The following is a 27,927-nucleotide window of genomic DNA, read 5'->3' as shown; positions in this document are numbered from 1 at the left end:
TTGATATGTTTTAGAAGGCATAAAATGCCAACTTTTCAGAAATTTCAGGTTGTGCAAAAATCACTGACCGAGTTATGAATTTTTAATCAATACTGATTTTTCAAAAATCGAAATTTTGTCGTAAATTTTTCAACTTCATTTTCGATGTAAAATCAAATTTGCAATCAAAAGTACTTTACTGAAATTTTGATAAAGTGCACCGTTTTCAAGTTATAGCCATATTTAAGTGACTTTTTGAAAATAGTCGCAGTTTTCATTTTTAAATTAGTGCACATGTTTGCCCAGTTTTGAAAAAATATTTTTGAAAAGCTGAGAAAATTCTCTATATTTTGCTTATTTGGACTTTGTTGATACGACCTTTAGTTGCTGAGATATTGCAATGCAAAGGTTTAAAAACAGGAAAATTGATGTTTTCTAAGTTTCACCCAAACAACCCACCATTTTCTATCGTCAATATCTCAGCAACTAATGGTCCGATTTTCAATGTTAATATATGAAACATTTGTGAAATTTTCCGATCTCTTCGAAAAATATTTTTGGAATTTTCAAATCAAGACTAACATTTCACAAAGGCCAAACATTCAATATTACGCCCTTTTAAAATGTTTGTCTTGATTTGAAAATTCCAAAAATATTTTTTCGAAAAGATCGGAAAATTTCACAATTGTTTCATATATTAACATTGAAAATCGGACCATTAGTTGCTGAGATATTGACGATAGAAAATGGTGGGTTGTTTGGGTGAAACTTAGAAAACATCAATTTTCCTGTTTTTAAACCTTTGCATTGCAATATCTCAGCAACTAAAGGTCGTATCAACATAGTCCGAATAAGCAAAATATAGAGAATTTTCTCAGCTTTTCAAAAATATTTTTTCAAAACTGGGCAAACATGTGCACTAATTTAAAAATGAAAACTGCGACTATTTTCAAAAAGTCACTTAAATATGGCTATAACTTGAAAACGGTGCACTTTATCAAAATTTTAGTAAAGTACTTTTGATTGCAAATTTGATTTTACATCGAAAATGAAGTTGAAAATTTTTACGACCAAAATTTCGATTTTTTAAAAATCAGTATTGATTAAAAATTCATAACTCGGTCAGTGATTTTTGCACAACCTGGAAATTTCTGAAAAGTTGGCATTTTATGTCTTCTAAAACATATCAAAAATAAAAAAATTAAAAATAGTGTTTTTTGTAAATCAAGTTTTAGTGATAAAAGTTAAATAAAAAATCACCAAATTTTTTTACCGTGTATTATTTTTTCCAGTGTAGTCCGTATCCATACCTACAACTTTGCCGAAGACACCAAATCGATCAAAAATTCCTTCAAAAGATACAGATTTTTGAATTTTCATACATCATTTTTGTATGGACAGCTGCCGAATTTGTATGGAAAATTATATGGACAAACTAATGATGCAAAATGGCTTCTTTGGGCATACCGAAGGCACCAAAAAAGTTTCAGCCGGATTAAAAAATACAAAAATTAAAATTGAAGAAAAAAGACCGATTTCGTAGAGAATTGCTCATCTAGAATTGAAGATAGTTACATGCCAAAGCATGTATCTTCATATCTTCTAACATCAAATAGCTCAGCAACATTCAAAGCTGTGTATAGAATCATTCAAAGTAATAAAAACGAGTCAGTGTAAAATTAAAAATGATCCTTTAACAAACAAATTTCATTTTCCAACTAAGAGTTCAAAAAAAATAATGATAAGGTTTTATTTGAGCTTGAGCAATCAAAGTAAGTCATTCACCGCTAACTTACACGAAATCGTAAATAAAGTTGCTCCAACCCTTCTTTGATTCTTGTGAAGCTTTGCACTTAGAAGAAAGTTTGGTGCCATTTCTCACAAGTTCGTGTTAAAAGTTTTATCTCAAAGCAACGCAATTGTATCATAAAGTGGTCAAAGACATGACAGGCTGTTTGACACTGAAAGAAAAATTTACATCATTTCTATGATTTTGTCATATTTCTAAAAAGTGGTAAAAAGTGGTCCAACTGCACAAATTTTCATAAAATTACATTTGAAATTGATTCTGCAGATTTTTTTTTACAATAAGTGGCACTTTTAAAGGTCAACAAATCAAACAATGTCATAAAAATATCGGTAATATTTCTTTCGGTGTATATCAGGACAAAAGACAAACCATCCACATTAACGACCCCCGGGTCTTTTGTGGTCTCTATTGCAAGTTTCTGCTCGAACCTAGGAGTCCGAAGGCTTGAATGGGGAGAGCTCCCAAACCTCTTTTTACTCCAAGGAACCTTCCACCCCAGTGTTTGAACTGACGACCTTTGGATTGCGAGTCCAACCGCCGCCAGCGATTCCACCGGAGTAGGCTTGGTTTGGTGTGTTGTTTGTACTTATGGCATGGAGACGACTCCTACACCTGGAATGACTTAACGGCCTAACAACCAAGGCCGGGACCGACATTTTACTTCCTCATCCGATGGAAGGTTGCAGCAGATCAGATGTATATCAGGAAGTGCGTGCTATTTCTTGCAAGTTTGCAGCTTCGAGATACAGCAATATACAGTATTTAAAAAAAGTATTTACACCCCTTGGGCACTATGCACATTTTGTGATGAAACATGTAAAAAAATTAAATTTTGACAGGAACCTAGTACTACGTTTTGTTCAGAAACTCATGCCAAACATTTTGCTACAAAAAGCTCATGAAAAGATGATTTCTATAAAAAGTTATATAACAAATACTATTAAGAAAATAAAAAAGGTGCAAAAAAAAGTTTGTACACCTTTCGAAAAATTAACATAAATAATGTAATTTGTTGACAAATCACCATAAATCCAGTCTCCCAACTTCAAATAGGCATCCTTGACTGATTAAAAAAATAATTTGGATTGAATATAAAGTTCACTAACTACTTAGTATAAAAGATTATAAAACTCTGGAAATTCTATATAAACTTATCTAAACTTAATTTTGCAAACTTTTAATTCAACTAAATGTCAATATATTACCATATAATTGCTAAATAAACATTTTGGAGTGGGTATAACACCGTTTTGGGGGTATTTGTATCGATAGAATAGATTTTTCGTTGGAATTTCGTACCAACCCGGAATTACGTCGTAGGAAAATCCGCCGGCATCCGAACCGGTCCACGATTCACAGGTCAACCTATGTGGCATCTGAAAGGGCATAAAATTTCCGATCTTTTGATACCCATACATCTAGGTTTTCTTTAAAACCTACGTTTTTAAATACCTGGGCAAAAAGTAAGTTTGATCCACGAGAACAAAAATTCCGAAATTCCATACATTTTTGCCAGGTTGCTCAAACGAAACCATAACAACGTTTTTGCTTAGGTATTTAAAAACGTGGGTTTTATAGAAAACCTAGATAAATGGGTATCAAAAGATCGGAAATTTTATGCCCTTTCTGATGCCACATAGGTTGACTTGTGAATTGGGGACCGGTTCAGATGCCGACGGATTTTCCGACGACGTAATTCCGGGTTGGTACGAAATTCCAACGAAAAATTTATTCTATCGATACAAATACCCCAAAACGGTTTTATACCCACTCCAAAATGTTTATTTAGCAATTCTATGGTAATATATTGACATTTAGTTGAATTAAAAGTTTGCAAAATTAAGTTTAGATAAGTTTATATAGAATTTCCAGAGTTATATAAACTTTTATACTAAGTAGTTAGTAAACATTATATTCAATCCAAATTCTTCTTTTAATCAGTCAAGGATGCCTATTTGGAGTTGGGAGACTGGATTTATGGTGATTTGTCAACAAATAACATTATTTATGTTAATTTTTCGAAAGGTGTACAAACTTTTTTTGCACCTTTTTTATTTTCGTAATAGTATTTGTTATATAACTTTTTAAAGAAATCATCTTTTCATGAGCATTTTGTAGCAAAATGTTTGGCATGAGTTTCTGAACAAAACGTAGTACTAGGTTCCTGTCAAACTTTATTTTTTTTACATGTTTCATCACAAAATGTGCATAGTGCCCAAGGGGTGTAAATACTTTTTTTACATACTGTATGAATGACGATATTTTGAAATATTTAAAAAACTAACGCCCTTCTTCAATGACATTCTCTAGTGAAATAGGCTCAGTATACACAACAATGGCTTATATCAAGAGTTGTTTTAAAATGTCCTATAAGCTTTTGTATTTCATATGTTTATAGGACATTTAAAAAAACTGTACACCCAAAGTTAAAGATCGAGGGGATAATCCTCCCGAAAAAAACATGAGAAAAGTACTATTTTGCGAGAGTAAACACCTCTCGCGTGTTCATTCGTTCATTGAAACAGTTCAACGTTTTGAGTATATGGACAAAAGACCGCCACTTAGTCACCGAACCATGGTGGCCCATGCGGCAAAGGCACGGTTCAATATATCGAAGGGCTTGGTAGCGAGTCTCGGTACCGGTAATTTTTTTTATAGATGAACTTTTTTGAAGATGAACCCATGAGTAAAGTGCTCTCGGTAATTTCGAGATTTATCCTCTCAGTCCGCACACAGTACCATACACGGCGTGTTTTCTGCGCAACCTTAAGGAGAAAAAATAGTCATCGATACTGTCAAATGTGTCTTAAAGGAAATTTTCTCTGCTTTCCAATGCTTCTTAGAGCGAAATGTTTCATCGGAAAATTTCTGAGATATCTATTTTTTCAGTTTTTTGTTCTAAATTCCTTTATTATTTATTGTAAACTTTATAATAACTACTCTGGAAACTTGTCAAATGATGTTTTTTATGTATCATTTACTCATTAAAATGTGCAAAATAAGGTAAGAAACAACTTTGTAGATGGTTGTAAATCGCTAAACATTTTAAAAATTAAGTTTAACAGAGTTTTAGAATATATGAGATTTGTTTAGAAATGAAAACCATAAAACCGTATTTAAACATATTTTGTACAAGAATTATTAGATTATTACATAATTTTATGTACAAATATCACCCTTCTACTCGGATTCAGGGGAAATTCTCGTATGTTTGGCAGGTCAAGCATTCGCTCCTAACTCCATCCAATTTGCTTATTTTCACTATTTAAACAACTAATTTTGCAAAACTTTCGATAGAAACTTGCTTGCTCACTTCTAATTGAGCTATTTATCACTCGATTTCAGTTGAAAATGCTTTTAATTAGCTTTAATTAAATGTCAAAGTTCTGACCTGCCAACATTAGAGGCACGCTGAAATTAGATGCTGTTCCCCTAGCTTGAATTAAGCTGTTAAAACCGATTTTTTTGCAAGTTTGAGATTAATAAGGGTATAACCAATTTTTTATGAAAAAATATCATATTTCCTCAACCAAACATTAACCAGTTGCATTGAAACAAAACATGTTTTATACTCGAAATTGAACTAAAAATTACTGTGGCAAGCTTCAAGAGAAACACTTTTCATGAGTATGGACGATTCTTTTCATTTCTATTTTGTATGAAATGATCAACGAATCAGCAATGTTAAAAAAAGTCTTATCTTTTCTTTTTGAAACGTTTTACAAATACTTTGATTTTTGTTTAAATAGTTTGGAATTGAAGCTTCTGTTTGATTTTTTCTATTAAATAATATTTAATATTTGTTTAAATTCAAAAAAAGAAGTATCATATTTATTTTTAAAATCCAATAATAAAGTTAACAATCTCAAACCTGCAAAAAACGATTGCATCAGCTCAATCAGAGCAGACACGTGATATTTGTACACAAAAATTGAGCATGAGCATGAGAGACTTCCCATGGTTGTCCTTCTCCGTTGCTGAACAGGCCCGTAATATCCTATCAATACAACTGACCATACGCTTAAACGATCTAATGGTGTTTCCCTTATCAACAGCATGTATGAATGCGTTGAAAAGATAAAACATCAAGATCATTAAAACTAGATCTGAAGCAAATAGGTACAGTTAAACCTCGTATAAGAGCGCCTCGCATATGCAACTTTGCATATACGAGTCATTCCACCTGATTCGGTTTTGTCGCAAGAGTTGCATATGCGAGGTACAGGGCTTATGGGATTTTGGCTATATGGGAGACATGGGCTATATTTTTATAAAAAAATCAACTAAACTATACAAATTTATAGTGTTTTGGAATCGTTATGAAGTCAGCTATACAGCTACACCAAATTAACATGGTTTACGATGTTCTAGATCATCCGAAACTTCGTCAAGTTAAAGCCTATGTGTTCAACGCCGTACAAGTATGAGTTAGGCGATTTGACAGTGGTTTTTGACCACAGATCATATCCGGATAGCCTCAGGGAGGTTCAGGGACTAGTCTACCGATATGTGGTGATGTTCTGGGTCTTCTGTAGAGTCCCGGGAGTTGCTTCTGAAGGGTCTACCGCCGTTAGAAGGCAGAGGTCGATGGTTTTTGGCCTTAGATTATATCCAGATAGACTCAGGGAGGTTCAGGGACTAGTCTACCGATATGTGGTGATGTTCTGGGTCTTCTATAGAGTCCCGGGAGTTACGGCCGACGGGTCTACCGCCGTAAGAAGGCAGAGGTCGATGGTTTTTGGCCTTAGATTATATCCGGATAGCCTCAGGGAGGTTAAGGGACTAGTCTACCGATTTCTGGTAATGTGCTGGGTCTTTTGTAAAGTCCCGGGAGCTACGGTCAATGGGTCTACCACCGTAACAAGGCAGAGGTCGGTGGATTTTGACCTCAGATCATATTCAGATAGCTTCAGGGAGGTTCAGGGACTAGTCTACCGATATGTGGTGATGTTCTGGGTCTTCTATAGAGTCCCGGGAGTTACGGCCGACGGGTCTACCGCCGTAACAAAGCAGAGGTCGATGGTTTTTGACCTTTGATAATATCCAGATAGCCTCAGGGAAGTTCAGGGACTAGTCTACCGATATGTTTTGATGTTTTGGGTCTCCTGTAGAGTCCCGGGAGTTACGGCCGATGGGTCTACCACCGTAACAAGATAGAGGTCGGAGGTTTTCGACCTCAGATCATATTCAGATAGCCTCAGGCAGGTTCAGGGACTAGTCTACCGATATGTGGTGATGTTCTGGGTCTTCTATAGAGTCCCGGGAGTTACGACCGATGGGTCTACCACCGTAACAAGATAGAGGTCGGAGGTTTTTGATCTCAGATCATATCCGGATAGCCTCAGGGAGGTTCAGGGGCAAGTCTACCGATGTGATAGGTCTTTTGTAAGATCCCGGGAGTTACGGCCGATGGGTCTACCGCCGTAACAAGATATAGGTCTGTGGTTTTTGATCTCAGATCATATCCGAATAGCCTCAGGGCCGTTACTCCCGGGACTCTACAGAAAACCCAGAACATCACCACATATCGGTAGACTAGTCCCTGAACCTTCCTGAGGCTATCCGGATATGATCTGAGGTCAAAATCCACCGACCTTTGCCTTGTTACGGTGGTAGACCCATTGACCGTAGCTCCCGGGACTTTACAGAAGACCCAGCACATTACCAGAAATCGGTAGACTAGTCCCTTAACCTCCCTGAGGCTATCCGGATATGAACTGAGGTCGAAAATCTTCGACCTCTATCTTGTTGCGGTGGTAGAGCCATCGGCCGTTACTCCTGGGACCCTACAGAAGACCCAAAAAATGACCACTGAGGTCAAAAACTTTTGACCTGTATCTTGTTACGGTGGTAGACCCATCGGCCGTAACTCCCGGGACTCTACAGGAGACCCAGAACATCACCACATATCGGTAGACTAGTCCCTGAACCTCCCTGAGGCTATCCGGATATGATTTGAGGTCAAAAACCACCGACCTCTGCCGTGTTACGTAAGTAGACCCATCGGACGCAGCTCCCGGGACTCTACAGAAGACCCAAAACATCACCACATATCGGTAGACTAGTCCCTGAACCTCCCTGAGGCTATCCGGATATGATCTGAGGTCAAAAACCACCGACCTCTGCCGTGTTACGTAAGTAGACTCATCGGACGCAGCTCCCGGGACTCTACAGAAGACCCAGAACATCACCACATATCGGTAGACTAGTCCCTGAACCTCCCTGAGGCTATCCGGATATGATCTGAGGTCAAAAACCACCGACCTCTGCCGTGTTACGTAAGTAGACCCATCGGACGCAGCTCCCGGGACTCTACAGAAGACCCAGAACATCACCACATATCGGTAGACTAGTCCCTGAACCTCCCTGAGGCTATCCGGATATGAACTGAGGTCGAAAACCTCCGACCTCTATTTTGTTGCGGTGGTAGAGCTATCGGCCGTTACTCCTAGGACTCTACAGAAGACCCAAAAAATGACCACACATCGGTAGACTAGTCCCTGAACCACTCTGAGTCTATCCGAATATGATCTGAGGTCAAAAACTTCTGACCTCTATCTTGTTACGGTGGTAGACCCATCGGCCGTAACTCCCGAGACTCTACAGGAGACCCAGAACATCACCACATATCGGTAGACTAGTCCCCGAACCTCCCTGAGGCTATTCGGATATGATCTGAGGTCAAAAACCACCGACCTCTGCCGTGTTACGTCGGTAGACCCATCGACCTCTGCTTTGTTACGGCGGTAGACCCGCCGGTCGTAACTCCCGGGGCTCTAAAGAAGACCCAGAACATCTCCACATATCGGTAGACTAGTCCCTGAACCTCCCTGAGTCTATCTGGATATGATCTAATGTCAAAAACCATCGACCTCTGCCTTGTTACGAAGGTAGACCCTTCAGGCGTAGCTCCCGGGACTTCACAGAAGACCCAGAACATTTCCAAATATCGGTAGACTAGTCCCTGAACCTCCCTGAGGCTATCTGGATATGATCTGAGGTCAAAAACCACCGACCTCTGCCGTGTTACGTCGGTAGACCCATCGGACGTACCTTCAGGGACTCCACAGAAGACCCAGAACATCACCACATATCGGTAGACTAGTCCCTGAACCTCCCTGAGGTTATCCGGATATGACCTGTGGTCGAAAATCACAGTCAAATCGCCTACCTCATACTTGTACGGCGTTGAACACATAGGCCTTAACTTGACGAAGTTTCGGATGACCTAGAACATCGTAAACCATGTAAATTTGGTGTAGCTGTAAAGCTGACTTAATAACGATTCCAAAACACTATAAATTTGTATAGTTTAGTTGATTTTTTTTATAAAAATATAGCCCATGTCTCCCATATAGCCAAAATCCCATAAGCCCTATACCTCGCATATGCGTGCTTCGCATAAGAAACCCCCATATGAGGTGCATATGCGAGGTTTAACTGTAACAGTCATCGGCCACAAACGGCGCCCGCCATGTTAGTTTGTAGATCTCGGGGGGATTGGGACGGGAATGTTAGTTAGCACAGGTTGCTACCAAGGGTGGGTTCTATACGATATCCACACCCCCACGTGTGCCGGAAAACTACTTCTACTTGGGATTTTGTTAGTGGGAAAGGGTAATGGCCAGGATTCATCATAGAGGATGATGATGCGACCCAATAATCAATAAATTTTGTTTAATGATGTGATGTATTATGCATGCATTCAAAAACTCTGTTAAACTTAATTTTTAAAATGTTTAACGATTTACAACCATCTACAAAGTTGTTTCTTGCCTTATTTTGCACATTTTGATGAGTAAATGACACATAAAAATAATCATTTGACAAGTTTCCAGAGTAGTCAGGGCTGCGGAGTCGGGTCATATTTCAAACGACTCCGACTCCGACTCCGACTCCGGCTTTCTCAGATTAGCCGACTCCGACTCCGACTCCGGCTCCGGCTTTCAACAAATGGTTGGCTCCGACTCCGACTCCGACTCCGGCCTACCAACTCTAGCCGACTCCGACTCCGACTCCGACTCCAGCTTTCAACAAATAGTTGGCTCCGACTCCGACTCCGACTCCAGCTTTCAACAAATAGTTGGCTCCGACTCCGACTCCGACTCCACATATTTTTAAATGCTTCAAAAGCTAGTTAACTATTATTAGTTAATTATTTTGAAAACATTGATAAATATGATTATTTAAATACTCACTAAGCGTCATGTTTTTCTCAAGAAAAAAAAGTTAAGTTAAAGTAAAGTAAAGTAAATAAACGGAAAAAAAGTTTCTAGGTTACAAGTTTTATACGTTATGGAAACAGAAATCAATAAATATCTTCAGTTTGAGAGGCATTTTGAGAAGAACAGTTTTGTAAGTAAATTTGGGTTCATTTGCTTAACCTCAAATTTGAAAATATTTTTTTCAATGCTAACAAATTAAAATATTAAATTGTTATTTTTGAATGAATAACTTAAAGAAACATTAAAATTCAATCTGCTCACTTTCAGGCTGACATTTTTAAGAAGCACAGTGACAGGCACCTTGTTTTTAAATGACAATTTTAAACGAAACATTTTTTTTTGTTTTTTTTTTTTTTGTTTAAGACGTACATGGACATCACGCCATGGCTGAAGGAGATTATTATTGCAAATCAATGTATCTAAACAATTGCTTCGTGGAAAGGACGCTTAAGATGCCCTTTTCAAATATCGGTGACATAAAAAATATTTTACCCTGGAATTTTTTTATTTATTTTAATTTTAAAAATTTATATACTTTAAAAAGGAAGCGCACGATACTTCGTGAATCTTCACCTAAAACTAAGCTTTATGAATGATCTTGCGCCTCCATCAAAATATATAAAAAAACTTAAAATATAATAAAAAACTAATATCCACAAGTAAAATATTTTCTAGGTCACAAATATTTCATTCTTTCAGGTACATTGATATGCAATGATTATCACCTTCCGTCATATTGGCGTGGGACAAACAGTATGAGAAAATTCGTACCAGATGATATTATTTTGATTTTGTTTTTTTTTTATAATATTTGAAAAATAAATTAAAATCCTATAATTTGTTCAACACATTTTTTATTAGTTCATTTTTGTACTGAATTCTTGAGATTTGTTCAACGATAATTTGCAACGATATCAAAATAGTTTACCTAAAATCATCAACAACAATCAATGATTATTTCAACATTTGTTGCAGCTTTTTTTGATATTTTTTGTTAGTTTCAATTATTTTAAATGCAACACTTTGATTTTCTTGTACTCAGTTATAAACAAAATGTGCATGTTGAGTTCCAAGTAAGAGATTGTTATTATCGTTTATTATTTGTTACAAAAGTTAAACTGTCAGTGACTTTTTTTTCGATTTGCAAAAGCAGTGATTACTATTTTTAATATTTTTATGTACCTCGTAATTTTTTCCTAAAAAATGTTTTAACTTAAAACTTCCAAGACATATGCTATCGGGGTAAAAGATGACTGTGTGTGTAATTTTTCAGAAATAACTGGATGAAATTTGGTCAAATTTGAATTAAAAAGGCACATAAATATAGGCAAAAGGAAGCATTGAAAAACTGACTACATAACAAATATTTTTTATTATTTTTTTTAAATTATGATACTACAAACTTGGGTAAGTGGTTATAATTTAGTGATTATAGTGTAATAACACAATTAGAGATTTTCAATCACAATAAAAAGTTTCAAAAACATAATGTCATCTGATAAATCAAGAATATAAGATGTTTTGTAAATTAAGCTGTTCTATAGGAAATACTGAACAGTAAAAAAAAACATATTTTTTATTAAATTTAAGATAACTCCGGCTCCGACTCCGACTCCGGGTTATCAGAAATCTACGGCTCCGACTCCGACTCCGACTCCAGCTCTTAAAAATTAGCCGACTCCGGCTCTGACTCCGACTCCAGCTGTTCGAGTTTTGACGACTCCGACTCCGACTCCGACTCCAGGTCCCCAAAAAGACCCGACTCCACCGACTCCGGCTCCGGCTCCGACTCCGACTCCGACTCCACAGCCCTGGTTATTATAAAGTTTACAATAAATAATAAAGGAATTTAGAACAAAAAACTTAAAAATTAGATATCTCAGAAATTTCCCGATGAAACATTTCGCTCTTAGAAGCATTGGAAAGCTGAGAAAATTTCCTTTAAGACACATTTGACAGTAGCCATGACATTTTTTTCTTGAAATGTTTGTTCTAGAAAACACGCCGTGACCATTTTACTACCGAACCGGGCTCTGTATTCTCTCGTATGCCGATGCCCTGTTCTGGGTGTAGATATGAGCCTTGGAAACTTGTTAACAAAGTTTCATGGATATCGAAGATCGAGTGAAAAAGTGCCTCGAAAAACTTCTGATTTTAGCTGAATTTGCCTGGAAAAAAAGTATGCAAAAATCAGCCATTTGGATTCATTTATTTCAAAAATAAAATAGTTTTTTTTTACTTTCGGATACAAGCACTACTGAAAGCTTAAACAAGATATTTCATGATTTAAGTAGGACACAGATAACATGAAAAACCATGAAATTATCTTATTATGTCTTCACCTCAAATATGAGTTAATTTTGTCAACGCAGAAGTGACATGGCACCCGATTTTTGAACATGTATTCTTCATCGCTCAGTCAGTTTTTGACCAAATACCATAATTGTGGTTTGGTTGAGCGTTTTAGCAGAATGCATTACTGTGAATACAAAGAGACGAGTTGTTCCTTTTAATTCCGCTATATATTTTAATATCTTGACAGATACGTATTTCGTCTACTACTTGCAGACTTCATCAGTGTTCTGTTCTCGACTGAAGGTTCATCGCTGGAGTATCCATATTTGTAGTTACTGTAGGTACTACCTCCTCGTTCTTCTTTTGTGCCTGTATAGGTAACAGCTTAAACAGCCACGTTGAGCCGTTACCTGAATCCTTGTTGAGTAAACGTTTGTTGCCTGCCTTGAAGATTTCCAAACTTTCAGCGACAGCCAGCTTCGATGGGTTAGTGATGTGTCTTAAGATGACCGCGTCGCTAGCTGTGATGTTATGTTTTTCCTCGATGATGTGTTCGGTTACTGCTGACTTGAAATGGGGGACAAAACCTTTCCGTTTTTCCTCCATGGCAATTTTGACATATGTGTGTATATGCTCATCCAACCTGGTTTGCAGCAATCTCTTAGTTTGTCCAATGTAGCTCATATCACAGTGGCCGCAGGATACCTCGTAGATGCCGGGTTTGCCTAAAGTCGGTATGGGGTCTTTCGTTGAACCTAAGATGGATTCCAACTGGCTGTTTCTACTGCTGAACACTAAATCGATGCCAAATTTAGCCAGTTTTTGTCGTAATGGGCGTGTTATCCTGTAGTCGAATTCTACTGCTGCTCTTCGCAGTGGCTCTGCTGATGGCGTAAGGGTTGTGAGTGAAGTTCTGTGCAGTTTTCTTTCCTTCTTATCGATGATTGCTTGGATAGTTGTTCTGCTGTAACCGTTGATTTCCGCTGTTTCAAATATGTACTCCAATTCTTTCTGTTTTCCTGCTTCGCTGAGGGGTAAAGTTGTCATCCTATGTATAAAATAATGATATGCTGCCATCTTATGTTGGAATGAATGGTTTGACGTGGCTGGGATTGTTCTTCTGGTGTTTGTTGGCTTCCTGTAGATCTCGAAAGAAAACGAAGATGGGCAACCTGGTTCTCTTAGGATCAGGATGTCTAAGAAAGGTAACTTTCCTTCGACTTCCATTTCGTAAGTGAACTTGATGCTCCTGCGTGCACTGTTTATGGTGTCCAGTACCGTTGTTAGTGAGTCCCTTTTGATGATGCAGAAGATGTCATCTACGTATCTCCACCAACGTTCTGGTAGTAGGTTTTTGGTTTGTAGTTCGTGTTCCAAAGCTGCCATATAAACATCGCTCATGAACGGTGACAGTGGGTTACCCATCGATGCTCCCATCCTCTGTTGGTAGATGCAAAAAAAAGGTTTTGTCCCCCATTTCAAGTCAGCAGTAACCGAACACATCATCGAGGAAAAACATAACATCACAGCTAGCGACGCGGTCATCTTAAGACACATCACTAACCCATCGAAGCTGGCTGTCGCTGAAAGTTTGGAAATCTTCAAGGCAGGCAACAAACGTTTACTCAACAAGGATTCAGGTAACGGCTCAACGTGGCTGTTTAAGCTGTTACCTATACAGGCACAAAAGAAGAACGAGGAGGTAGTACCTACAGTAACTACAAATATGGATACTCCAGCGATGAACCTTCAGTCGAGAACAGAACACTGATGAAGTCTGCAAGTAGTAGACGAAATACGTATCTGTCAAGATATTAAAATATATAGCGGAATTAAAAGGAACAACTCGTCTCTTTGTATTCACAAATACCATAAAATTTGAAATTTTGCGCAGGTATTTTTTTTAAGCTAACACCTTGATTCATAATACATTAACAGGTATGTGGCCATTTAACGACTATTTCTATGATGAAAAATCAGCCGTTATTAATGTTTACAGCAAAGCTTTGAGATATTTTGTTAGCTTTCTATGCTACTCTGACTGTAATCAAGTTTAAAGCATTCTATGATGCTTTTAGCTGCAACTGCTCAAACTTATGCAATGAATACCATTCTCAACTAGGGTTCGTTCAAATATCACGTAACACGAATGACTCAAACAAAAAAGTCAGAACAAACTTCATCAATCATGCTCTTTGGACAACATCCACGAACAATCGTTCAATCACACACAATGTGCGCAGAACCGGCAGAACCGAACCGAACCCGACGTCTTGAATGAGTATATATTAGTATACGTGAAGGCTCCAGCGGAACGGTAGAATCGTTGGACGATCGTTTACGTCACCACTGACTATCGTCATCGTCGTCTTGTTCGACCGTTGCTGTAGTGGGTTGATTCTTTGCATTTGGCTCGAGCTTTTTTCTTGTCGCGGCACCATCTCCAGTGAGAGTTTGCGCATCCGTGTGGAAAGAGAGTGAAGTTTTATAGTTTGTAAGTGTTTTTCGTTCAATAAAAATACAAGTTAACTGTGGAATATGATTGTTGAATGTTACTTTGAACTTGAGTAGTGAATTTATGAGCCAAAAATTCGGTTTAATGCTGTTTTTAGATCTGAAAGTGTAATAAGCCTTGGAATGGATTTAACTTTCGAAGCTCCGGCGTACAGTGAGAGAATGATGACTAATGCTGTGAGCTTCAGAGTTGTTGTTTTTCGGTTGATTATACTATCGATTGAAGAAGCATTCGAATATTCAACCACTTTCGTAAAACTGATTATTATTTAGTTTAAATAAAATAGCAATTTAAACATGACTATTTTGATCATATTTTTATCCATATGTTAATGTTAAATTAATCCCAATTTCCTAAAATGATTCAAATTTCAAAAGTGCTTAAATTACTTATATTCATTGAATTCACAAGAGGCGCTAGTGAAACACCATTTCATATTGTATATTTTGTAAATAAAAGCATAACTTTGAAACACAGTCGAATTCACCGTAGAATCTTGGATCAGTACCTTTCATGTCACTTGGCGAGTAGTCTAACTAAAGTATTTCTCCAGTACAGCTGTTGTACATAAACTTCTCTTGCGTAGAAGCGTTGCCAGAACGCTGCCAACCCTTTCTCTTCTCAACACAGGTGCACACTGCAAGTTGGAGTACGTGAATGTGCTTATGTCGTGCCTCTCGATATACTCTCTCCTGTATCTTTGTGCTGTGCTGAAATTGTCGTCGGCACTTTGCATCAGCAACCCTTTACACAGCCAGCACTAGGGTGTCCCACGTCTAACATGTGTCAATTTCTCTCTGCTTGTGTTTGTACCATTCCATACCCCGACACGCAGGGCTACCGGAACCAGAACATGCCCATGAACCAAACTGGCCGCCAGACGAATCAGGTGGGCCAGAACCAGCAGCAGCAGTACTACAACAATCCGAATCAACAGAACCAGCAGCAGAACCAGCAGCAAACGCAACAGCAGCAACAGGCCCAGCAACAGCAGCAGATGGGCCGCAACCAGAACCAGGTGAGACCGATGAACCCGAACCAACCGATGCCACCTCAGCAGCAGCAGCAGCAAGGCCAAGGCCAACGGATGGGCGGCCCCGGGCTGCCCGGCCAGCAGATGACGCCCCAGACGATGCCACCGTTCCCGTCGCACCTGATGGGAGCATCGAAAAAGCCGCGCTACTTTATGGCCCTGTTCGATTACGATCCGGCCACCATGAGCCCCAACCCGGACTCGTGCGAGGAGGAGCTGCCGTTCAACGAGGGCGATACCATTCGGGTAAGTCGTTCAAGTGAAGATTTATTTTGATTTTTTCAGGCAGAAGCTTTTATTGGTATTCCAGTCATCTCCTCACAGTTAGAGAATTGATATTTAGACGGAATTAACCTCAGCCCTAAATGGCTGGCATACCTTGAGAAAGTTCCGCAAGGTGTAGTGCGTCCATCCCGGGAATTCCCGGGATTTTTACAAACCTGGGAATTTTCATATTTTGTCCCGGGAATTCTTGAATTAAAAAAAAAAATTTTGATCTGCAAATTTAGATTTGGTTGTGAATAAAGATGAACTTGAGGAAATTGTTTAATATTTTAGTTTACAGATCTGCGAAATGCCTAGCGCTTGAAATATTTCAGGACTATTGAATTTTATATATTTTAAAATTACTGGGCATCACATTTGAGTATTTTTATTTTTTGCCTTTCTTACAAAAGAAAAGTTTAAGGTTTGCTGTTGGAAAAACGCTTTTCTCAGAAATCTTCAAAAAATCGTACTCCGCGAGGATTCGTCCCAGTAAAAAATCCTATTACTAAATTGAAGGTTTAGATGCGCTCTTTTGATTGAATTTTGGTCCAAAACCCGGAACTCAAAGTCTGAATTTTGAGAGCTCTTTTTCTGAAATACATGGCCGATGTCTGTATCCGCTCTTAAAAATTTGTGTCTTCCATCACTGGAAAACCGCTCGTGAAACCCACAATTTTTAAAAGCCAGATCTGTAGCCGTGGGGTCGGAGACGAACATTTTATTTTTCGATTCACAATTTTCGACCAGTAAATGTGGTCAAAGCCATTTTAGAGGTATTTTTTGGACTATTTTACAGATAACACTATCAAATTTAAAGAATTCAGTTTCAAACAAAAAGCCATTCGAAAACATGCGCCATAAACTGTTTGGGCCCAAAATTTGAAGCTTTTCCAAAATGTATTTCCAGAGATATAGCGATTTTAGTATTTTTCGTCTTATTTTTACCCTATTTTTTCCTATTAAATTTTTGGATTTATACAAAATCATATACTGAACATCAAATTCGAAGTCCCGGCTCGTTCTCGCTCGAAAGCTCGGCAAGTCGAAGCTTCAACGCCACGCTGCGCGTGAAAGTGTTCTTTCTGGCTTCTCATAATAGATCGACAAAGTGCAATAGCGATACATATTTTTTTAAGTTAATCATATACTTACATTAAAGACTGAGTACCCTTTATTTTTGTCCAATAATATCAATCCAATATGTTTTTCTTAATTAAATTTAAATATTTTGCGACCAATAATTTACCTCTGAAATTAAAAAAATGGCATTCGAGGTTTAGCCTAAAAAGATTCGAAGCTTCAGGTAAAATTCTCACTGGGTGGTATCATTATGTTTCTGAAAAATTAATTGCACCAATATATTTCATGGAGTTTCATCATTTTGTAAAAAAAGGCTCTATTTCACCTTCGGTGATATTAAATCGGGTTTTTTTAATGATATTTGTTTAACTTGTTTTTCTCAAACACAAACATCTGAGACAAATCAGGTCAAATGTAATGAATTAAGACAAATGCAATGTTTTGATTTTTTGATTGATTTCGTTCAACGGAGAACATCAGCCAGAGATTTTGTACGGGAGATGGAGGTAAGACGGCCACTCTAAGGGAGAAGTTTAATAAAATTTACACAACAGATTGTTTTGATCTCAAATTACGTACATATTGTTCTACTACTAGTCCATTATTGAAATGACATAAATTAGTTGGCCTAAAAACCATTTTTTAATACTTTTCAGCAATTTAAAAAAAAAGTTGAAATCGTATATACATGAAATACGCGGGGTAAGACGGCCACCCATATGGGATAAGACGGTCAGTGCTGTAAATTAACTTAATAACTTTGCTAAATCCACCCAAATACCTACATGATTGGTTGAACAGACTTTTCTAAACATCATAACTGTTTTGGTTGAAAAAAAAAATCAAGTTTCAAATGTGAAGAAAAATGCTGAAATTAAAATATTTCGTATTTTGGCTCAGTGATTTCGTATTATTGAGATTACATTTTATGAAAAACTATGAATTTTTACTACAAAACAAACACAATTTTATGCAAAATAATTTATTTTGTGTATTTCGATTAGAATGAGTAAATATATTAAATTATGTAAACAATATTAAATTCGATTTTTATTAAAAGTTTGATAGGATTTCATACTATTCAATGAGTTTTTCTATATCACTGTAAAGAATGTTGTCGAAACGGTTGTTTACAGCATTTTGATTAAAAATGGATAGTTTTATTGAAAATGCTTTTCCTTATCTACAAATATGTCTTGATAGTCAAAAACCGTCAAAAATATAACCTAGATCAAATAAAATTTACAAATTACTGGTAGCCGTCTTACTCCCGGAGGAGGTCTTGTCCCCAAATAAATTATTTTTTAAAACATTTTTTGTAAATAGCTCATTGCATTTTTTAAACTTTTCCGAGGGACATAATCTAGGGAAAACTTCAATTAAACATGAACAAATATCTGAAGACAGGAAAACATATTGTTATCTAACAAAAATGCGTAAGTTGTAATTCATGAAAATTACATGGGTAATTCTCTACCAACTCACACGAAATCGGGAAAAGTTGCCCTGACCCCTCTTCGATTTGCGTGAAACTTTGTCCTAAGGGTAACTTTTGTCCCTGATCACGAATCCGAGGTCCGTTTTTTGATATCTCGTGACGGAGGGGCGGTACGACCCCTTAAATTTTTGAACATGCGAAAAAAGAGGTATTTTTCAATAATTAGCAGCCTGAAACGGTGATGAGATAGAAATTTGGTGTCAAAGGGACTTTTATGTAAAATTGTACGCCCGATTTGATGGCGTACTCAGAATTCCGAAAAAACGTATTTTTCATCGAAAAAAACACTAAAAAAGTTTTAAAAATTCTCCCATTTTCCGTTACTCGACTGTAAAATTTTTTGAAACATGTCATTTTATGGGAAATTTAATGTACTTTTCGAATCTACATTGACCCAGAAGGGTCAATTTTTCATTCAGAACAAAAATTTTCATTTTAAAATTTCGTGTTTTTTCTAACTTTGCAGGGTAATTTTTTAGAGTGTAACAATATTCTACTAAGTTGTAGAGCAGACAATTACAAAAATTTTAATATAAATTTATAAGGGGTTTGCTTATAAACATCACGAGTTATCGCGATTTTACGAAAAAAAGTTTTGAAAATTTTTTGGCAAAGGTGACTCCATATGCATTATTTAGCATGAGGAACAGTATTGCTAAACATTTTAGTAATATTCATTAGTATACTTATTAAAACAGTGGGGTAGCCGTCTTACCCCGCCTGGCTGTCTTAACCCCAGCTCCCCTACCAAGATTTTTGTTACAGACATTGTTATATCTTCAAACCTACGGGAACTATGAATATGATTTTCTGCCTACAAAATAATTTTCAATAAAATTTAACTACCTTTACAATCAGATTGTGCAGGATTGGGTCCATAAGTTGGACAATTTTGGAATAAGAAGACAACAACTTTCTGTTTGCTGATTGCTGTGATGGTTCTTAAATTGAAATTGAAATGAAAAAATAATCACTATATGCTTCTACAAAGAACACAAAGTAACCCATTTTTTGATTGATACATTCTGACTCAAAATTAGAATGTTTTTCTAAAACAAATATGGCCGTCAAATGGCCTATTTTGAATAATGCCTTTGAACAAATAAATAATCTATTTTTAATTTCATTTAAGCTATCTAAAAAGTTCTGTCATTGTTTAGCTTGAAGTATAGTTTATCCCCAATCAATAATATTCAGCTAATTATATGATTTTAAGCTTAAAAACGTTACCTAATCCGCTCTTACGTGGTAGAAGCCGTCCTCACATTGATGAAGTTATATTTTTCATTTGAAAGGCTTGTTAGATTTCCAATCTTTTCGACGTGTTGGAAAGGTCTTCTGATTACCCACCAACGATGGGCCTCACAATAGATCCGGACAGCATTTTCATCATTTTTTTTAGATGTAGCCTCTGATAAGTGTTAAATTAACACTTAAGTGCTCGTAACTTTTGATAGGGTTGTCAGATCTTCAATCTCTTGGGTGTGTTGGAAGGGTATTTTGATTACCTATCTAACGATCTTCCGGACTTTCATAAACAAGTTTTTTTGAGCACTTACTTTTGAAGTACTTTACTAAACTTCATAATATTAATAAGGGTCTTGTAGGGCCCTAAGACGAATCGAATGAGACCAGAACGGTCCAATTCAGTTCAGCTAGTCCGGAGTTAATCGAGTGCATTTTTTTTCGATGCACGGACTTACAGACATACACTCGCACAGACATTCGCTCTGAATTTGATTCTGAGTCAATATGTATACGTGAAGGTGGGTCTAGGAGGTCGAATTAAAAAGTTCATTTTCCGAGTGATTTTATAGCCTTTCCTCAGTAAGGTCAAATATGAGCAAAATCGGTCAACATTTACCCATATCATCAACTCGGGTGTGAAGTTTGAAATTGAAATTGAAATCGAAAAATGTATGATTGGCAGAGATGCTTAAAATAACCCAAAAACCCGTTTTCCGCTTGTGGAGCAGGCGGTCATTTTTTCTGGACACCTTAGTGTTCACGGTTTTCAATACAAGTCAAAAAAATTACATGTCAACAGGATTGGTCTCAATCTGTATTTTTCAGATAATTCTCAATCCTCTAATTTCCAATTTTGTTTTTTTTATAGATTCGGAAGGTCATTTCAAGCACATTTTTTTCTACGATAAACTTTACATTTCTGATTGGTTTTAGTGAATTTTAGGTATACACTATCGCAAAAAGTTTCAGTAAAAAAATATTTTTGTTAATACAAAGATACTTTAAAAATATTGATTGCAAAACGACTGAACTGCTGTTTATTGCATTTTCCATGTCTTTTTGCATTGAAATATTGAAAATGTGGCGTTTTATTTAAATTACATTTAAAATTACATAACATTTTTTACGAGAGAACCTTCCTTCTGTGAGATGCCGCCAGTGTTAACATTATTCTTAGTCATACTGGTCATAGGGGGAGAGGGGATATAACACCCTCTAAGGGAAAACTGTGATTTCTTAACTATAACAGCATTTCTATGGAACAATTTTGTTCGATGTTCCAAAACAACTAATATCCTTCGTCATCCATGAGCAGTTCTCTACGGAATCGGTCTTTTTTCTTTAATTTTATTTTTTGTATTTTTTAATCCGGCTGAAACTTTTTTGGTGCCTTCGGTATGCCCAAAGAAGCCATTTTGCATCATTAGTTTGTCCATATAATTTTCCATACAAATTTGGCAGCTGTCCATACAAAAATGATATGTGAAAATTCAAAAATCTGTATCTTTTGAAGGAATTTTTTGATCGATTTGGTGTCTTCGGCAAAGTTGTAGTTATGGATATGGACTACACTGAAAAAAAATGATACACGGTAAAAATTTTTTTGGTGACTTTTAATTTAACTTTTTGTCACTAAAATTTGATTTGCAAAAAAACACTATTTTTTTTATATGTTTTAGAGGACATAAAATGCCAACTTTTCAGAAATTTCCAGAATGGGCAAAAAATCTTTGACCGAGTTATGATTTTTTGAATCAATACAGATTTTTTCAAAAAATCGAAATATTGGACGCAAAAATTTTTCAACTTCATTTTTCGATGTAAAATCGAATTTGCAATCAAAAAGTACTTTAGTGAATTTTTGATAAAGTACACCGTTTTCAAGTTACAGCCATGCCTCGGTTTTGCACGCCTCGGTTTTGCACTGCCCCGGTTTTGCACCGTTCAGCTGCCTCGGTTAAGCACGGGCCAGTGCTTAACTGAAGCACAGAGCTTATGGGATTTTGGCTATATGGGAGACATTGGCTATAATTCTATGAATAATCATGCAAACATCCAAAATTTATAGTGTTTTGGAATCGGGATGATGTCAGCTATCCATTAAATTTTTATTTCATGAGAATTTTCACAAAAATACGTATTTTTCCTGTATTTTGAAAATGCATATTTTTTCTCTAAAGAAAACAAAAATATATTGTTATTGCAATATTTGTACCAAATGATCAGGTTTTTTTTCATACATTTTGGATGTAACAATAACATTTTTAGAAATTATTCAAAATTTTCACAAAACTACGTATTTTCGAAAAAAAATACTCAAAATTTCAATTTTTACAATATGGGTATCAAACGATCGGGATTTTTTCATACATTTCGAATGTAATAACAACATTTTTAGAAAATACTCAAAATTTTCACAAAACTACGTATTTTCGAAAAAAATACTAAAAATTTCAATTTTTACAATATGGGTATCAAACGATCGGGATTTTTTCATACATTTCGAATGTAATAACAAAAATTTTAGAAAATACTCAAAATTTTGACAAAACTACGATTTTTTTGAAAAAAAGTACTCAAAATTTCCGTTTTTACAATGTGGGTATCAAACGATTTGGATTTTTTCATACATTTCGAGTGTAATAACAACATTTTTTGAAAATACTCATTATTTTCACAAAACTACGTATTTTCGAAAAAAAACACTCAAAATTTCCGTTTTTACAATTTGGGTATCAAACGATCGGGATTTTTTCATACATTTCGAATGTTATAACAATATTTTTTGAAAATACTCCAAATTTTCACATAACTACGTAATTTCGAAAAAAATACTCAAAATTTCAATTTTTAAAATATGGGTATCAAACGATCGGAATTTTTTCATTCATTTCGAATGTAATAACAACATTTTTAGAAAATACTCAAAATTTTCACAAAACTACGTATTTTCGAAAAAAATACTCAAAATTTCCGTTTTTACATTATGACCTTTTAAATTAAATTGAAGCATAGTCTCAATCTTCCTGCTCAGCGGAATTCGCCAGAAGGAGAAGACGATGATCACGATACCAAATGAACACAAAGCGATCTAAATATACTGTTTTCAGGCTTGAATAGATACCAAACTGTCACACGTAGCACTACGGTGGTTTGAGATATCTAGAATCTCAAGGGCCTCAATGGTACAATTGGCGGTGCGTCTCAGTACTAATGAGGTGGTTGGGGGTTCAAGTCCCGTCGTCCCTTAGAAAAATCGGACACATGACGATACAAAGTAACAATTAATGAAAAAATCTCAACCATGTGATACTCATATTGTAAAAAACTGAAATTTGGGATATTTTTTCGAAAAAAACGTAGTTTTGTGAAAATTAGGGTATTTCCACAAATTTGTGTTATAACTTTTGAAATGTATAAAAAAAATCCCGAACATTTGATACCTCTTGTGAAAAACAGAAATTTTTAGTATTTTTTTCAAAATTACGTAGTTTTGTGAAAACTTTGAGTATTTTAATTTTTTTAATAACTTTCGAAATGTATGAAAAAATCCCGATCTCTTGATGCCCACATTGTAAAAACGAAAATTTTGAGTACTTTTTTTAAATTCGTAGTTTTGTGAAAATTTTGAGTATTTTCTAAAAATGTTGTTATCACACTCGAATTGTATGAAAAAACCCCGATCGTTTGATACCCATATTGCAAAAAAATAAATTTTGAGTATTTTTTTCGAAAATACGTAGTTTTGTGAAAATTTTGAGTATTTTCTAAAAATAATGTTGTTACATTCGAAATGTATGAAAAATTTGCGATCGTTTGATACCCATATTGTTAAAATTGAAATTTTGAGTATTTTTTCGAAAATACGTAGTTTTGTGGAAATTTTGAATATGTTTTAAAAATGTTGTTATTACATTCAAAATGTATGAAAAAATCCCGATCGTTTGAAACCCATTTTGTAAAAATTGAAATTTTGAGTATTTTTTTTCGAAAATACGTAGTTTTGTGATAATTTTGAGTATTTTCTAAAAATGTTTTTGTTACATCCAAAATGTAAGAAAGAAACCTGATCATTTGATACCCATATTGCAATAACAATAAATTTTTGGTTTCTTTAGAGAAAAAATATGCATTTTCGAAATACAGGAAAATCACGTATTTTTGTGAAAACTTTCATAAAATAATAATTTTGATGGATAGCTGACATCATCCCGATTCCAAAACACTATAATTTTCTGATGTTTGCATGATTTTTCGTACGATTAAAGCCAATGTCTCCCATATAGACAAAATCCCCTAAGCTCTGTGCCTCGGTTATGCACCCCTCGGTTTTGCATCCCCCATATGCGGTGCTAAACCGAGGCACGACTGTATAACCATTTTTAGGTAACTTTTTTGAAAATAGTCTCAGTTTTTCATTTTTAAAAATTAGTGCCCATGTTTGCCCACCTTTGAAAAAAATATTTTTGAAAAGCTGGGCGTAATATTGAATGTTTGGCCCGTTTGAAATGTTAGTCTTGATTTTAAATTTTTGAAAATATTTTATTTGAAAAGATCGGAAAATTTCACGTATGTTTCATATTTTAACATTGAAAATCGGACCACTAGTTGCTGAGATATCGACATTAGAAAATGGCGGGTTGTTTGGGTGAGACTTGGAAAACATCAATTTTCCTGTTTTTTAGCCTTTGCATGGCAATATCTCAGCAACTATGGGTCGTATCAACAAAGTTCAATAAAGCAAAATATAGAGAATTTTCTCAGCTTTTCAAAAATATTTTTTTCAAAGGTGGGCAAACATGGGCACTAATTTTTAAAAATGAAAAACTGAGACTATTTTCAAAAAAGTTACCTAAAAATGGTTATAACTTGAAAACGGTGTAGTTTATCAAAAATTCAAAAGTACTTTTTGATTGCAAATTCGATTTTACATCGAAAAATGAATTTGAAAAATTTTTGCGACCAATATTTCGATTTAAAAAAAAAAAATCTGTATGGATTCAAAAAATCATAACTCGGTCAAAGATTTTTTGCCCATTCTGGAAATTTCTGAAAAGTTGGCATTTTATGTCCTCTAAAACATATAAAAAAAAAATAGTGTTTTTTTGCAAATCAAATTTTAGTGACAAAAAGTTAAATTAAAAATCACCAAAAATTTTTTTACCGTGTATCATTTTTTTTCAGTGTAGTCCATATCCATACCTACAACTTTGCCGAAGACACCAAATCGATCAAAAAATACAGATTTTTGAATTTTCACATATCATTTTTGTATGGACAGCTGCCAAATTTGTATGGAAAATTATATGGACAAACTAATAATGCAAAATGGCTTCTTTGGGCATACCGAAGACACCAAAAAAGTTTCAGCCGGGTTAAAAAATACAAAAAAAATCGAATGACCGAAATCTCAGAGAATTGCTCCCATGTAAAAAAAGTCTTTAAAAACCTCAAAATTGATCGAAAATATCAAATTTCTAAAATCATTTTTGATTCTTTTCAAATAACCATGCGGGGCAATATGCACCCCAACTTTGGGGCAAAATGCACTACGACAACGTGGCAAAATGCCCGGGTTAAAGCAGTTTTCACTTGTCACTTCTAGATGACACCGCTTTTTGCAGAAAAAATAATTAAAAATACATTTTTTAATGTTTTTGGACTAATCTATTTAATGAATAATGAAGATTATGGCAAAAACTATCTATATCAACACTTGCAATAAAAATAAATGCTTTTTATATTGTTCAAAAATCATATTTAAAATTTCAATGAAAATTAGATGAAAACACAACATTTCAAAGTTTTGCAAATAACTTTAGCTGTTTTTGTACTTCGATACTCAATTTTTTCCAGCTTATTTTTGCAATGTTAGGCTTCCAATTTCTATGATTTTCCCCCGGAAAATTCTTCCTAATATCGAGAAAAGCAGGAGGTGCTTTTTGCCCCGGGGTGCATATTACCCCCTCTCTCCCTATATGTTGCATACGGGCCTGCAGCCTGTGTGTGGCAATGTTTTTAGCACATTTTTGAAAGAGGTGACAGAAAATTTGGAAAAAAAACTGCAAAACCCTTAATTCATAGTTGCGCTGCTCTGGTCTTAATAACTCCAAGAGAGAGTTTTTTGTTATAAGATACAGTGCTCTACAACTTTGTGGAAGGCGGCAAAACGATCCGTGTTGGATTGGATTGGAGACCTAAACTTTAAGGATTGATTCAATAACATTACAAGAACTTTCCACCTACAACAAGCTAAGAGTTAGGTAAGACTCTGACCGTCAGATGATATTTCTACCTCTGGCAATTTAAAAAGTCACTTTTAATGAAATATTTGATTTCTACTTATTTTGAAGACTATTCGTGGAAAAATGGCACATTCATTTTTACAAAATTTTCGAGAAAATTTACAAAGGTGATCTAACTTTAAAGAAATTCTGTTGAGTAGGTATCCCGAATGTTTTCCAGTCACTCTTGAATGATCCAGTATAATGAATGCCATTCATACACATGTTTAGAAGTGCATAAAAATATTATTTCCAAGGTTTGCAGATCATTAAATTTAAAAATTTTACTAAGGTGGATTATTCTTCAGTAGATTGTCAGTCCAAATTCCCGAGGAGAGTTGCTTATCTTGTACCAATCTCCCCCTGCAGGTGTACGGTGACAAGGACCAAGACGGTTTCTACTGGGGTGAGCTGCGCGGCCGGCGGGGCTTTGTGCCGGAAAACCACGTCCAGGAGATCGAGGACGGTGCGCAGGGCGGTGTCGGCGGTGGCAGTGGCGTTGGCGTTGGCGTAAGTAACGTGGGCAGCGTGGGCGGAGTGGGCGGTGTCGGTGTTGGTGGCGGTGGCGGGGTGGGCCCTTCAGTGCGGGGCATCAGCCGGGATCGGTGGGGCGACATCTACGCCAACATGCCGGTCAAGCGAATGATCGCCCTGTACGACTACGATCCGCAGGAGCTGAGCCCGAACGTGGACGCCGAGGTGAGCCGCTAGTATAGTTGACGTTGTGTTGTTGAAGATTTTTTGAGTTTTATTTTTCTTCGATATTTTGAGTTTTTAAACTAACTGCATGTTGCATGTTGTCCCCACCAAGATACTAACACAGAATTCACCTAAGTTTAGAATATCGATGTGTAGCGAGAGGAAGAAAAACCTCGCAGAAAAAACGGACACTTTTGCAAAGTAGTGGAATACGTTATTAACTTATGTGGCTCTACCCCGATTTCTTTTACGCCCCCCACTGCAGGTGGAATTAAGTTTCCAAACCGGCGCCGTCATACTCGTGTATGGCGACATGGACGAGGACGGGTTCTTCATGGGTGAACTGGACGGCGTACGGGGTCTGGTGCCGTCGAACTTCCTGACCGAGGCACCGGACCAGTACAGCAATCAAGGTCCGAACGCCAATAATCTGGCCCAGCGAACGCTCAACAACGCCAGCAATCGGGGCCGAGGGATTGGTCCCGGGGGACGTGGACCGCCACCCCCGTCGGGAGGTTTGGGTGGTTTGAACCAGCGAGGCCCGCAGCGGAAAGGTATGTTCGCCCTAGTTCAGTCCGGATTTTATTCCTTTTTCTTTTCTTTTTTACGTTTTCTCTACATTCTACTTTTCTACACTCACTCTTTCTCTCTCTCAAAACAACTCAACCTTCGTTTCGTTCACTCTCTCTTTCATTTCCTTCGCGAATCTTCTAACCTCGTTTCTCTCTCACTCTCACTCATCCGAGAGAAAGTTTATCTGGTTTCCATCTAACTTCTTCCTCATCTCAGGAATCAGTTGTTTAACCACCCCCACCCCACTTACCTTATGTTCGGTTTTTGTTCAGTACCAAATTGTTGCGTTTCGTTTTTACTCTCAGTACTATGTATGACATCGAAAACCAAGCAAAACGCTGGTCTGCAGATATCGTTTAACATTATTACTTAATCGATTCACACTCACAATTGGTTTCGAACACGTTCGCAACAGTCAGCA

The 27,927-nt window shown here is 36.3% G+C and overlaps 1 protein-coding gene across 20 annotated transcripts in view; it reads left to right on the top strand.

The window, feature by feature from the left end:
* LOC6032738 (RIMS-binding protein 2) overlaps positions 1-27,927 on the top strand; it is a 212,092-nt gene that overhangs the window by 155,485 nt on the left and 28,680 nt on the right. For 18 of the 20 annotated variants that reach the window (XM_038263854.1, XM_038263865.1, XM_038263848.1 and 15 more), the window contains 3 exons: positions 15,660-16,103; positions 26,604-26,933; positions 27,196-27,487. In XM_038263854.1, the coding sequence (XP_038119782.1) occupies positions 15,660-16,103; positions 26,604-26,933; positions 27,196-27,487 (1,066 nt within the window). The remainder of the gene's footprint in view (positions 1-15,659; positions 16,104-26,603; positions 26,934-27,195; positions 27,488-27,927) is intronic. The other 2 variants (XM_038263866.1, XM_038263856.1) reach the window with 1 other exon arrangement.

Source organism: Culex quinquefasciatus, chromosome 3 (genome assembly GCF_015732765.1).
Source record: "Culex quinquefasciatus strain JHB chromosome 3, VPISU_Cqui_1.0_pri_paternal, whole genome shotgun sequence".
NCBI lineage: Eukaryota > Metazoa > Arthropoda > Insecta > Diptera > Culicidae > Culex > Culex quinquefasciatus.
The sequence above is the reverse complement of the archived record's forward strand: the minus strand, read 5'-3'. Positions and strand labels throughout refer to the sequence as shown.